The sequence below is a fragment of the Salvelinus alpinus genome, chromosome 29 (genome assembly GCF_045679555.1).
Source record: "Salvelinus alpinus chromosome 29, SLU_Salpinus.1, whole genome shotgun sequence".
NCBI classification, from domain to species: domain Eukaryota; kingdom Metazoa; phylum Chordata; class Actinopteri; order Salmoniformes; family Salmonidae; genus Salvelinus; species Salvelinus alpinus.
Genome location: NC_092114.1, coordinates 18427850 through 18441604, shown reverse-complemented (window position 1 = coordinate 18441604; position 13755 = coordinate 18427850). Strand labels below are relative to the sequence as shown.

At 40.2% G+C, this 13755-nt stretch overlaps 1 protein-coding gene across 1 annotated transcript in view; it reads left to right on the top strand.

Moving 5' to 3' along the window:
- The window catches only part of LOC139559196 (collagen alpha-2(IX) chain-like), a 50604-nt gene extending 37356 nt beyond the window's left edge, over nt 1-13248 (top strand). Inside the window, exons 23-32 of the mRNA XM_071374974.1 lie at nt 240-293; nt 448-519; nt 1016-1051; nt 1228-1272; nt 1442-1474; nt 1908-2054; nt 2266-2320; nt 2427-2615; nt 2740-2817; nt 11826-13248. Coding sequence (XP_071231075.1) covers nt 240-293; nt 448-519; nt 1016-1051; nt 1228-1272; nt 1442-1474; nt 1908-2054; nt 2266-2320; nt 2427-2615; nt 2740-2817; nt 11826-12031 — 915 coding nt within the window. The 3' untranslated portion in view covers nt 12032-13248. The remainder of the gene's footprint in view (nt 1-239; nt 294-447; nt 520-1015; nt 1052-1227; nt 1273-1441; nt 1475-1907; nt 2055-2265; nt 2321-2426; nt 2616-2739; nt 2818-11825) is intronic.
- Nucleotides 13249-13755: the final 507 nt, after the last annotated feature.

The following is a 13755-nucleotide window of genomic DNA, read 5'->3' as shown; positions in this document are numbered from 1 at the left end:
CTGTCTCTCTCTCTCCCTCTCTCCCCCCACTCTCTCTCTCTCCTTCTCTCTCTCTCTCTCCCTCTCTCTCTCTCTCTCCCCCTCTCTCTCTCTCTCTCTCTCTCTCTCTCTCTCTCTCTCTCTCTCTCTCTCTCTCTCTCTCTGTCTCTCTCTCTGTCTCTCTCGTTCTCTCTCCCTCTCTCCCCCAACTCTCTCTCTCTCCCTCTCTCTCTCTGTCTCTCTCGTTCTCTCTCCCTCAGGGTGACAGAGGCCAGAGGGGAGCTGTAGGGCCACAGGGTATTGTCGGCAAGGCTGTAAGTCACTTCTGCACATCTCAGCAGAAACATGTACTTTTGGCTAAATCTGTGGTTCTCTAACTTCAGTTCCTGACAGGAGATCACTTTTAAAATAAAAAGTAAACACACATCTAGCCAGGACAATAATCTAAGTGTTGTTGTGTGTCTTCAGGGCAACAAGGGTATGAGAGGGCCTATGGGCGTCCCAGGGGCTCAAGGCATCTCAGGAACCAAGGGAGACAAGGTGTGTGTGTGCGCTTGTGTGTGTCTGTGTGAAAAATACCCTTAATCTTTGTGTGTACCTGTGAGTAAAATATATGTGTGTGCTCTTGCATCTGTGAGTTTACGGATGTGTCTGTATCGAGACATATTGTTTGTGTGTGTCCGTGCGAGTGCATGTGTGTGTTCGTTTTAATGTTGAACGTCGAAGCCACAAGGAGGATGCATTCCTGTCGATATCATACACATGTGATCATGCAGTTACCCAAATGGCCTGTTGGTGGCAGTGCTGACTCACAAATCCTCCAGCCTCATAAAGATGCTGCCGTTGTCCCACACAGAGCCGTAGCAATATAAATGATAGTACTAGTCGTCATCTCCCATGTCTTTAGATGGAACTACATCTTTCTTACTGTGTCTCCTGCAGTCCTTAGCTGGATCAATATATTGGCCTTGCTCTTTATTATAATGTATTATGTATTTGACTGTATTTACTGTGTGACTCATTTTTCTTTACACAGGGATTCCAAGGAAAAGTTGGGGCGAAGGGAGACTTTGTGAGTAGCAGTAAGCCTGTGATTTAAACCAATGCCATAGCCGAATAATGAAGTATCCAAAATGACCCCTGTATGATGCAATTGCAATAGGCTTTGTAATAGCAATTTGTAATAATAAAAATCTTTGTAATAGCCGATGATCAATATATATATTTTTTCTCACTCTCGTCTTTCAGGGTGATCCTGGTGTAGAAGGCTTGGCTGGGGAGAAAGGAGAGAAGGTGAGTGGCTTTATCAGGATGGCACGGGGGAGAAAAGGCATCATAAAGGGGGATGCCACATTCTGGAAGAGGAAGGGTTGAGTCTAAGGGGAAACTTCTACCTTCCTAACTGTATTACACAGTTAGGATTTCAGACTGACCTTTCTGTCTGTCTGTCCTCCTCCGGCAGGGTTTTGGTGGTGAGCCTGGACCCAAAGGACAGGTAAGAACATCACTGGGGTTACTCCCAATCGCACTTCATTCATAGTAGATGGAAGCTAGTCGAAGCTAGTTGAAGCTAGTCAAAGCTAGTCGAAGATAGTCAAAACGAATCGAAGCTGGTTGAAGCTAGTCAAAGCTAATATAAGCAACTTGAAACTAGCTGAATCTATTCAAAGCTAGTGGAAGCCTGTTGAAGATAGTCAAATCTAGTAAATGCTAGTTGAAGCTAGTTAAAGCTAGTTGAGGCTAGTCGAAGCTAGTTGATGCTATTTGAAGCTAGTAAATGCTAGTAGAAGATAGTTGAAGCTAGTCTAAGCTATTTGAAACTAGTAGAATTTAGTTGAACCTACTCTAAGGTAGTTGAAGCTAGTTAATGCTAATCTATCAAACAGTGGTGTCACTTTGGGTCTCATCTGCCACTCTTTCCTCCACAGCAAGGAGTGAGGGGAGAGACAGGGTTCAATGGCCCCACAGGAGACTCAGGCAAACCAGGAGACCAGGGACCAGGAGGACTGCCTGGGCCTCGCGGCCTCAATGGGGAGAGAGGAGTACCAGGCATGCCAGGCATTGTGGGGGCAGCAGTGAGTCCTAAACAGCTTTGACATAACAGCACAGATTAGTGAGATAGTGGTATAATTACCCTCAATAGAGAATGCTAGTGACTGACTAACTGATTGCTTGATGACTGGTTGGTTTTTTCTTTCCTCTCCTCTACATTCCTTTCCTCCATCTTACATCTACTATCCTACCATCCATCTTTCCCTCTCTCTCCCTCTCCTTGCTCCTCTACAGGGACGGGATGCATCAGACCAGCACATCATTGAGGTGGTTCTGAAGATGCTGCAAGGTAAGAGGTCACAACATTATAAATCTACTGAGTCTACTGTATCCAGGTAAAACATTGACTGTATACGTACTATAGCTAATATACATCCTCTATCCTCCTCATCCAGAGCGTCTGGCGGCTGTAGCGGTGAGCGCTAAGCGTGCCGTACTGGGTGGAGCCGGTGTCATGGGTCCCCCTGGTCCTCCTGGACCCCCAGGAGCTCCCGGTGCTCAGGGCCCACATGGCCTCACCGGCGCCCGCGGCATCCCTGGCATGTTTGGAGCCTCCGGACAGATCGGCAACACCGGACTGAAAGGTAGAAACTGAAATTGGTGACTTTCCAGATAAAAAGAGACACTGATCACTCAAAGAGTAATATAACATATTAATACCACTGGCCCCTCTCCATCCCTCCATGGCTCCATCTTTCTCTCTGTCAGGAAAGAGAGGAGCGAAGGGAGACAGAGGATATCCTGGTAAACCACATGCTGGCCAGCCAGGGCCCCCAGGGATACCAGGTGAGACCCCAGGAGCACCACACACACACACACACACACACACACACACACACACACACACACACACACACACACACACACACACACACACACACACACACACACACACACACACACACACACACACACACACACACACTCAGCCGTGACCGTCCTGTACACACCTATTCAGTTGCTGTAAAGGTGTGCAGGTGGAGGTGCATGAGCGTACCGATAAGACGCATGGGGTGTGAGTAGCTCTATTTCGTACCGACAAAACTGTGGTTATACAGTATGTAGAGACTGTGGTTATACAGTATGTAGAGACTGTGGTTATACAGTATGTAGAGACTGTGATTATACAGTATGTAGAAACTGTGGTTATACAGTATGAGAAGCTGTGTTTATACAGTATGTAGAGAATGGTTATACAGTATGCAGAAGCTGTGGTTATACAGTATGTAGAGACTGTGGTTATACAGTATGTAGAAACTGTGGTTATACAGTATGTAGAAACTGTGGTTATACAGTATGTAGAAACTGTGGTTATACAGTATGTAGAAACTGTGGTTATACAGTATGTAGAGACTGTGGTTATACAGTATGTAGAGACTGTGGTTATACAGTATGTAGAGACTGTGGTTATACAGTATGTAGAGACTGTGGTTATACAGTATGTAGAAACTGTGGTTATACAGTATGTAGAAACTGTGGTTATACAGTATGTAGAAACTGTGGTTATACAGTATGTAGAGACTGTGGTTATACAGTATGTAGAAACTGTGGTTATACAGTATGTAGAAACTGTGGTTATACAGTATGTAGAGACTGTGGTTATACAGTATGTAGAAACTGTGGTTATACAGTATGTAGAGACTGTGGTTATACAGTATGTAGAAACTGTGGTTATACAGTATGTAGAGACTGTGGTTATACAGTATGTAGAGACTGTGGTTATACAGTATGTAGAATCCAGAGAACAAAGCTTAAATTAAGCCTCTTAAAATTGCTTAATCAATATATCCCCAGCAACTGTAAGAGAGTGAGCAGTCAGTTATGTACGACAGCGAACCAATCAGTTGGTAAAGCGGCTCGGCTGCACAAATCCAACAAGCCATGGCTTCCCCCAGAGGAAAAGATCAGGAGAAACTTGGAGACGCAAACAAGAGTAATTAACACCGAAAGGATTTCCAGGAAAACAAAGCTAAAATACTCTCAATGCTCACCAAAACAAACAAACTGCTACAATCTGTTTTTTAAAAAGTAGATTCGCTCGAAAGAAAATAGAGGCTATTGTGTCAGACATGCATATACAAGGTGTGCGCATGAACGAACAAGACAACAACATTTGCCATTTGAAAACTAGAAGTTGAATTGGACCAGCAAGAAAACAGAATGAGATGGAACAACATGAGCATATTGAATACAGGAACAGGTATGGAAGAAAATGCAAAGGATGGAATGAATCAGTGCCAACGAAGCCCTAAACAAGCTGCAAGAAACCTTTCCAGTTGGAGGAGGAGACCCCAATGCACTGAGGACAAAGCATGACAAATATATCATCACAGTGATGCCTAAGACCAGCTTATCGTAAATTGAGACAATATTCTTTCCCTCTCTCCCCAATGCAATCTATACTCTACTTTCCCCAAGTAACTGTTCTTCTCTGTGAAGTAACGATAGAAGTAGCCAATGCCAATTGGCTACATGGAAACTGAAAGACAGTACAAAGGGGGAAATATAGCATGTACTGTATGTCAATCACTGTTCTATGGATGTGTGGGTGTGGAAAAAATACCCAATTGTCATACTTGAGTAAAAGTAAAGATACCTTAACAGAAAATGACTCAAGTAAAAGTGAGTCACCCAGTAAAATACTACTTGAGTAAAAGTCTAAAAGTATTTGGTTTTAAATATACTTAAGTATCACAAGTAAATGTAATTGCTAAAATATACTTAAGTATCAATTGTAAAAGTAAAATTATAAATAATTTTTAATTCCTTATATTAAGCAAACCAGATGGCACCAGTTTTGTGTTTTATTCATTTACGGATAGCCAGGGGCACATTCCAACACTCAGTCATAATTTTAAAACAAATAATTTGTGTTTAGTAAGTCCGCCAGATCTATACAATAACAATAACTATGTATTCATACTATGACTTTTCCATATCCATCGGATGCCAAACGCCCTCATATGACGTGTCTGCTAAAAGGTTTTATCTGGTTCTTCAATGACGGACAGAACAGACGAGGTTAACTCTGATTCTATAAGGCTAACAAAATCAAAATGATTACATGGAATGTGTAAAAAAAAGCACAAGGTTCTTGAACATTTAAAAAGATTGTCAGGCGATGTGGTTTTCCTGCAAGCTCTACACTTCAAAAAAGGAGAAATGTAATATTTAAAGAGAAGCTGGGTTGGAAAGGTCTATGCTGCCACCTACTGTAGTAACATCAGAAGTCTAGGCATCCTGATAAACAAGAATACACACTTTAATCCCGGCACACGGACCAAGAGGTACGTTTTCTAATTTTGAATTGTTCCTTACATGGGGAAGAATAGACATTACTTTCATTGTATATCCCCCAGTGGCAAACCTAATGTTTTTAATAGAATTGAAGCTACAGTGCACTCGGAAAGTATTCAGACCCGTTGACTTTTTCCACATTTTGTTTCATTACAGCCTTATTCTAAAATTGATTAAATTACTTTTTTCTTCATCGATCTACACACAATGTCCTATAATGACAACGCCAAAAAATGTCTGCCACATTGAAGGTCCCCAAGAACACAGTTGCCTCCATCATTCTTAAATGGAAGAAGTTTGGAACCACCAAGACTCTTCCTAGAGCTGGCCGCCCGGCCAAACTGGGCAATCGGGGGAGAAGGGCCTTGGTTAGGGAGGTGACCAAGAACCCGATTGTAACTCTGACAGAGCTCTAGAGTTCCACTGTGGAGATGGGAGAACCTTCTAGAAGGACAACCATCCCTGCAGCACTCCACCAATCAGGCCTTTATGGTAGAGTGGCCAGACGGAAGCCAGTCCTCAGTAAAAGGCACATGACAGCCCACTTGGAGTTTGCAAAAAGGCACCTAAAGGACTCTAAGACCATGAGAAACAAGATTCTCTGGTCTGATGAAACCAATATTGAGCTCTTTGGCCTGAATGCCAAGTGTCACGTCTGGAGGAAACCTGGCACCATCCCTACAGTGAAGCATGGTGGTGGCAGCATCATGCTGGGGGGATGTTTTTCAGTGGGAGGGACTTGGAGACATGAATGGAGCAAAGTACAGAGAGATCCTTGATGAAAAACTGCTCCAGCGCGTTCAGGGGCTCAGACTGGGGTGAAGGTTCACCTTCTAATAGGACAACAACCGTAAACACACAGCCAAGACAACGCAGGAGTGGCTTCGGGACAAGTCTCTGACTGTCCTTGAGTGGCCCAGCCAGAGCCTGGACTTGAACCCAATTGAACATCTCTGGAGAGACCTGAAAATAACTGTGCGGCGACGCTCTCCATCCAACCTGACAGACCTTGAGAGGATCTGCAGAGAACAATGGGAGAAACTCCCCAAATACAGGTGTGCCAAGCTTGTAGCATCATACCCAAGAAGCTTCAAGGCTGTAATCGCTGCCAAAGGTGCTTCAACAAAGTACTGAGTAAAGGGTTAGAATACTTATGTAAATGTTATATTTCAGTTTTTGTTTCATGTTTTTTTGCAAAATTTCCTGAAAAACTGTTTTTTCTTTGTCATTATGGGGTATTGTGTGTAGATTAACGAGGGGGAAATGATTTAATCCATTTTAGAATAAGGCTGTAACGTAACAAAATGTGAAAAAAGTCAAGAGGTCTGAATACTTTCTGAATGCACTGTATCAAACCCAGACAGGAACTATTATTTTAGCAGTTGACCTGAATCAAGCATTCAGCCAATTAGACAGGCATAGCAATAAAAAACAAATGGAAATTCAAGGAACCTCCAAAGAGGCTGAATATTTTCATTACTACAAATATTTTACAGGCACCTGGAGATTATTATCCCCAACTACAAAAGACTACTCTTTTCTTCCTCAACGTTTGAAAAGCTCTTCAAGTTTTTTATTCCAAAAATGCTCACAACAATATACTGGGTTCTAAAATCCATGATACAGTGATATCGGATCATTCTCCTGTATCATGCTTAATTACACTAACAGAAAATGCACTTATAGTGAGAGAATAATTATGGTCAATGAACAGAGCGCATCTTTAAGTCCCGAAATGTATTAAATACGTTAAAAAAAAACTTTACCATAACAAATGTAGACATACAGCACAGAGAAAAGCCGAGCCAACAACTACAGGTTAAACTCAAATAAAGCATACTATTTTGCATAAAGCATAAATTGAAATCACACAAAAATAAATATTAGACACTGTTAAACCATTCGGGCGGAGAAATGCACCAGGGAAGAACAGCTTTCACATAGAATTGTATTTTATATTCTGGGACAAAGTGGTGCCCCAATTTATTCCAATGACACCAAACGTCACTCAATGCTAATGCTTCCGAGTTCCATCTATCAAACTTTTATTTCAGTCATATTAAACCAGGAAAATCTGAAGAGTCCCCTGCAGATTACAGACCCATACATTTTATAAAGTGAGACAATAAAATAATAACAAAACTCAAAAGCATCAAAATGGCAAAAATCTTACCAGACTTGATATATATTAATCAAACAGGTTTTTATTAGAAATAGACACAAACAAACACAAGAACATGTTTCAGAATAATACAAAACACACAAAAAAGATGTTGATTTGTCAATAATGGCTGTTGATGATGAAAAGGCTGTTGACCGTCTAAGGGCCTTTCTATTTAGACCTTTGGAAGCATTCAACTTTCCAGCTAAAATAATACATTTAATACAAATATTATATAAAAGTCATTAACCTGTTATGGCTGCAAGGGAAATTATTGAGTAGCCAGAAAAAAGGTGCCCATTTCAAACGGCCTCGTACTCAATTCTTGCTCGTACAATATGCATATTATTTATTACCTTTGGATATAAAACACCTTCTAGTTTCTAAAACAGGTTTAATTATTTCTCTAAGTGAAACATAACTCTTTTTACAGCCCATTTTCTGGAAAAAGTGAATTTTCCAAGAAGCTATGTCTCTCTTCAAGATACTCTCTATAAAAGGCCTTGGCACTTGGGACTGTACAAACACGTCACACATCTTCCCCTGGTTGTCATGCGGAAGTGAGAGAAAAAAGGACTTGATTATCTCTGTCAGGGACTGAAAGGAACCTCTTTGAGTGATAAGTGCGCACTTTATAATTTTTTCTGGGCGCGAAGTAGGAACTGGACCGCGCTCCTGGAAAACACTCGTTATAGGTGAATATGACCTCCAGCTTCGATTTTCTTTGATACATGTCACAAAATCATCCTAAAGTATGTTTTTTCAATATACTTTAATTATATTATTGAAATTTATTCTGGACTTTAGACGTGATGCGACGCAAGAATTTTGTCAAGACGGAGAGGTTAGCATGGCATGGCCAGTGTGTCATGCTAATTCAACAGGGACATCGTTCGTTCTAGGTCCAAATGAACACGGTTCTGAACAAAGGACCCTTTGGAGAACATTCTGATGGAAAATCAACAAAGATAAGGACCCAATTTGGGATGCTTTTTCATATATCTGTCGAACTGTGCTATCGCTAGCGTTTGACTAGAATCAATGCTGCTGTGTGTTAGCTATTGTAGTAAGCTAATATAACGATATATTGTGTTTTCGCTGTAAAACACTTCAGAAATCGGAAATATTGTCTGTATTCACAAGATCTTTCTCTTTCATTAGCTATCCACCATATATTTTTCTGAAATCTTTTCTGATGTGAAATTAGAAGTAGACGTTGGTGTCTGTTTTCTCTGGCTACTGCCGTGCGATTTCTTACTGTAGCTATGATGGTAGCAGTAATGTAAAACTGATTTATAGCTAAAATATGCATTTTTTTTGAACAAAACATAGATTTATTGTGTAACATGTTATAGGACTGTCATCTGAGGGAGTTTTTTCTAGGTTATTTAGGTTAGTTCTAGGTTAGTTAGGTTGGCTTTGCATGCTAGCTGCATGCTAGCTGCATGCTACCGGTGCTGTGAAAAATATCTGTCTCTCTTTTTGTATTTGGTGGTGAGCTAACATGAATATATGTGGTGTTTTCGCTGTAAAACATTTAAAGAATCTGAAATATTGTCTGTATTCACAAGATCTTTCTCTTTCATTAGCTATCCACCATATATTTCTCTGAAATGTTTTCTGAAGTGTAATAAGGTAGTTGACGTTGGTGTCTGTATTTTCTCTGGCTACTCCCGTGCGATTTCTTACTGTAGCTATGATGGTAGCAGTAATGTAAAACTGATTTATAGCTAAAATATGCATTTTTTTTGAACAAAACATAGATTTATTGTGTAACATGTTATAGGACTGTCATCTGAGGTAGTTTTTTCTAGGTTATTTAGGTTGGTTCTAGGTTAGTTAGGTTGGCTTGTGCATGCTAAATGCAGCCTACTTGTGCTGTGAAAAATGTCTTTCTGTCTTTTTTTATTTGGTGGTGACCTAACATAAATATATGTGGTGTTTTCTCTGTAAAACATTTAAAAAATCGGACATGTTGGCTGGATTGACAAGATGTTTATCTTTCAAATGCTGTATTGGACTTGTTAATGTGTGAAAGTTAAATATTTTACAAAAATAGATTTTGAATTTCGCGCTCTGCACTTGGACAGGCTGTTGTCATATTGATCCCGATGTCGGGCTTGCAGCCTGAAGAATTAAGCTAAAATATGCACAAATAATACATTACCTGATGAAATTGCTTTAAAAAGGGGCACAGGACAGGTGTCCTATCTCCCCCTCCTGTTTTCACTGGCAATTGAACTACTGTCAGAAAGAATTAGACAGCACACAAACGTAACAGGTATTGATAAACATGAATATAAATTAAACTGATTTGACGATGATCTCCTGATATACTGTACCTGACTAATATTGAAACTCAATGCTGCCTTTGTTAAAAACATTTTTGGGATACTCTAAAGTCCGAGGATATAAAATGAAAGTGGAAAAAACTGAAATAATGGCAATAGGAAAAATAAATAGAATAACTCATGATCTACAGCAATCCTTTAAGTGGACCAAAAAAATATAAAATACTTATGATGCTTAATAAGTGACAAAAAACAACAAATATATAAAGATAACTTTATCCCATTACTCAACAAAATTAATAACCATCTAATTAATATGAACATTCTCCCATTAATCTTATGGGTAGAATAGTTTTTATATTAAATTTCGGTAATATCAATTACCCCATTAAAGACATTCTTTAAAAAAGTATTCTCGGACATAACATAACAGACTTCATATGGGAAAATAAAACTCGTAGAATAAATAGGAACGTTTTAACCTTCCAGACATGGAATTGTATCAACTCGCCACCCAAGGCTTTCACTTGTGACATATACAGTGAGGGAAAAAGTATTTGATCCCCTGCTGATTTTTCACGTTTGCCCACTGACAAAGAAATGATCAGTCTGTAATTTTAATGGTAGGTTTATTTGAACAGTGAGAGACAGAATAACAACAAAAAAATCCAGAAAAACGCATGTCATAAATGTTATAAATTGATTTGCATTTTAATGAGGGAAATAAGTATTTGACCCCTCTGCAAAACATGACTTAGTACTTGGTGGCAAAACCCTTGTTGGCAATCACAGAGGTCAGACGTTTCTTGTAGTTGGCCACCAGGTTTGCACACATCTCAGGAGGGATTTTGTCCCACTCCTCTTTGCAGATCTTCTCCAAGTCATTAAGGTTTCGAGACTGACGTTTGGCAACTCGAACCTTCAGCTCCCTCCACAGATTGTCTATGGGATTAAGGTCTGGAGACTGGCTAGGCCACTCCAGGACCTTAATGTGGTTCTTCTTGAGCCACTGCATGTCAGTGCTAGAGGCATCACTACAGACCTTGGTTCAATCCTGGGCTGTAGCACAACCGGCGGTGATCAGTAGTCCCATAGGGTGGCGCACAGTTGTCCGGGTTAGAGGAGGGCTTGGCCGGGGTAGGCCGTCATTGTAAAATAAGAATTTGTTCTTAACTGACTTGCCTATTTAAATGAATGTTAGATTTAAAAAAATGCAACTTAAAAGTTTTATATGACAAAATATCGACCTGAACACTTTTGAACATCAGAGAAATGTTGAGGTAATCCTGTTTGAGTCAGAAACAGATGCTCATATGATAGGTAAGATATACACCACCTTGCAGAGAGTCTATCACAGTGACAATCTGTTAGAAAAAAATATAAACTATTGGAACCAAGGCTTAAAAATAATAGATATTGGCACAAGATGGAGGCAGTGTTGGAACATAATGAACAAAATTACAGTTAACAAAACTGTACTCTTAATCCAGTATAAACAAATCTAAATGTATAGAATTTATTATACAAAAAACTAAAATTAACAAATTCTACACTACAACTGCAGAGTCATGTCTTTAGTGTAAAACTAACAATGAGTCAATAATTCATGCCTTCTGGGAGTGCTATAAAGTCCAAAAGTTCTGGGCAGAGTTAAAAAGCTGCGCTGGCAGTCTGAAGTTTTACAATGTACATTTACTTTTAATACAACTATCTGCATATTTCATGACATGGCATGCTTTATTATTTAAATATTGAAAAGACATCTGGCTACAACACATTTGAGGTAATATGGGGCAGAGTCTAACAAGCATTAGAAACAGCAATGGGTGTTGATACGGTGGGAACATGTGGGTCTGAGCAAATGTGATATCATTATGTTTGTGGAAATGTATGTATGTAAATGTTAAATTGTCTATTGTTTTTGTCTATGTATGTTTTAGTTTATTGTACAAAATAATTACAAAAAATATTACAATAAAAAGTGTATCAACTTACCTCAGGAAGTCATGGTGTCAAAGTAAAACTTTAAAACCCTTCCTCCTCAGGTCCCCCTGGTATTGACGGAGTGGCTCGAAATGGTAAGCCTGGTGAGCGAGGCCCCCAGGGCTCGGCAGGAGAGGCTGGTCGTCCTGGTAAGGCGGGCCCCACTGGTCTTCCAGGGTTCTGTGAGGCTGCAGCCTGCCTAGCTGCCTCTGCCTACACCTCCCCCAGACTACAGGACTCCGCCAGGGTCAAGGGCCCAGGTGTCTAACCTGAGACCTCTCCATCAAGAGCCCCACAACACCAGGGAGAAAGAGAGAGACAGAAGAGAGAGAAGCAGGGATAGAGGAGAGAGAGAACTCTTCTTTATTGGATACCAACGAGAGCGAGGAGTGGGGGCAATACTATCGTGACTGACATTGCCCCTCTGACCTCGAAACTGACGACCTTCAGTTGAACTGTTTGGAGACTGTTTGCAACATACACTATGCCCATCTACTTTAAATCACCCTGAGGACAGCCACTCACAGCCAATAACACCCCTCTGAATTTACAGTCTCTGGTTCGGGATTGGCTGATGTCAATGTCAGTCACGTCCAACTGCCTCACCCCCAACCACAGAGGGAAAGAGAATGATGCCGCGTTCAAAACAACTGGGTGCTCAGAAAAAAAAACGAGCTCCGACTGGAAAAAATAGTTTTGAACGGTCATCCAACTCGGAATTCCAACTCGGAATTCTCAGGCCTCTTTCTAGAGCTTCAACTTTCCAACCTGAAGATCACTGACGTCATGATTTTTTTTCGGGTTCCCAGTTGTCTTGAACGCATCATGGGAGAAACGTAGTGACATCAGAATCATATCCAGTGACGTCATTGATAATGTCATCGGTAGTAGCCGTAGCCCCTGGACTGGGAGGACTAGAGATAGACTTTGTGTCTAATGATTGGTGCTTTTTTATTTTATATACCGTGGTCACTTTAAATGCTATTGTTTAATACCTGGAATTTGAATTTTTAAATATGTTTTGAAGCAGAAAAGGCAAGCATATGACCCACTCCACCCGCCACCAAACAACAAGTGGCTTACAAGTGTACACAAAAGTACCAATAAAAGATTAGGATCAAAATCCACACTCCATACTGTAAGATGTATTGCTAAACTCCTCGCCTGTATGCTTGAGTGAAATAATGAAACCCCTTTTTTATCTCACATGTACATTGCCGCCCCTTTCTACCTTTGCCTCATTTTAGAAAACATTTTTTCTTTAGCCTTGATCTCTTCCTCTAGTTGACTGGCAACAGCACATCCTGATGGGCACTCCCATCTATTTCCCATAATTCAGTGCTGTACAACCTTGTAAATGTTTGTTGATTTTATGTAGAGAAAAAAGAGGATGGGTTAGAATATGATCCAACCAAAACAACCCCTGTATTAATGAACCTAATCAGCAATAAAGTTCAAAAGTTGAAATGACTGCTTTTCCAAACAGATCAGATACAGTAATCAATCTTTCTATGTCACTGTCAACTACAGGGTCAATCAATGTCAACATTCTAACAACTAGGACATATTATTTTCATTAACACAAACTATCTATTTATTGTTCTTTATATGATTTATCTGTAAAGACATTTAATTTCTTTTTTCCCTGGTTGTTCAGGTCAACCAATTCCAAAACAATAAAAAATCAAGTTTTGTAAAACCTGAATGTTCTTCCCTACCATGTGGGAACCGTTGGATCTCTGAATAGAAACAATTATTGTACTAAAATGACATGGTCATTATTCCAGTGGGTTTAGAGACGGTTTAACGGGAAGAGTCTAGACTTTCTCTGTCTTCTTGCCACACTCCAGTCCAGTCAGTGCTAGTAAGTTGGTTGCCAACTGTTTTCCAAGAAAATGCAAAAAGTTAAGTGTTGAGGTGCATGTAGTCTGCCTAGACTAGAAAATAATGACATACCCCACATTATCCCAGTGGTAGGTATTCTGTTATAAG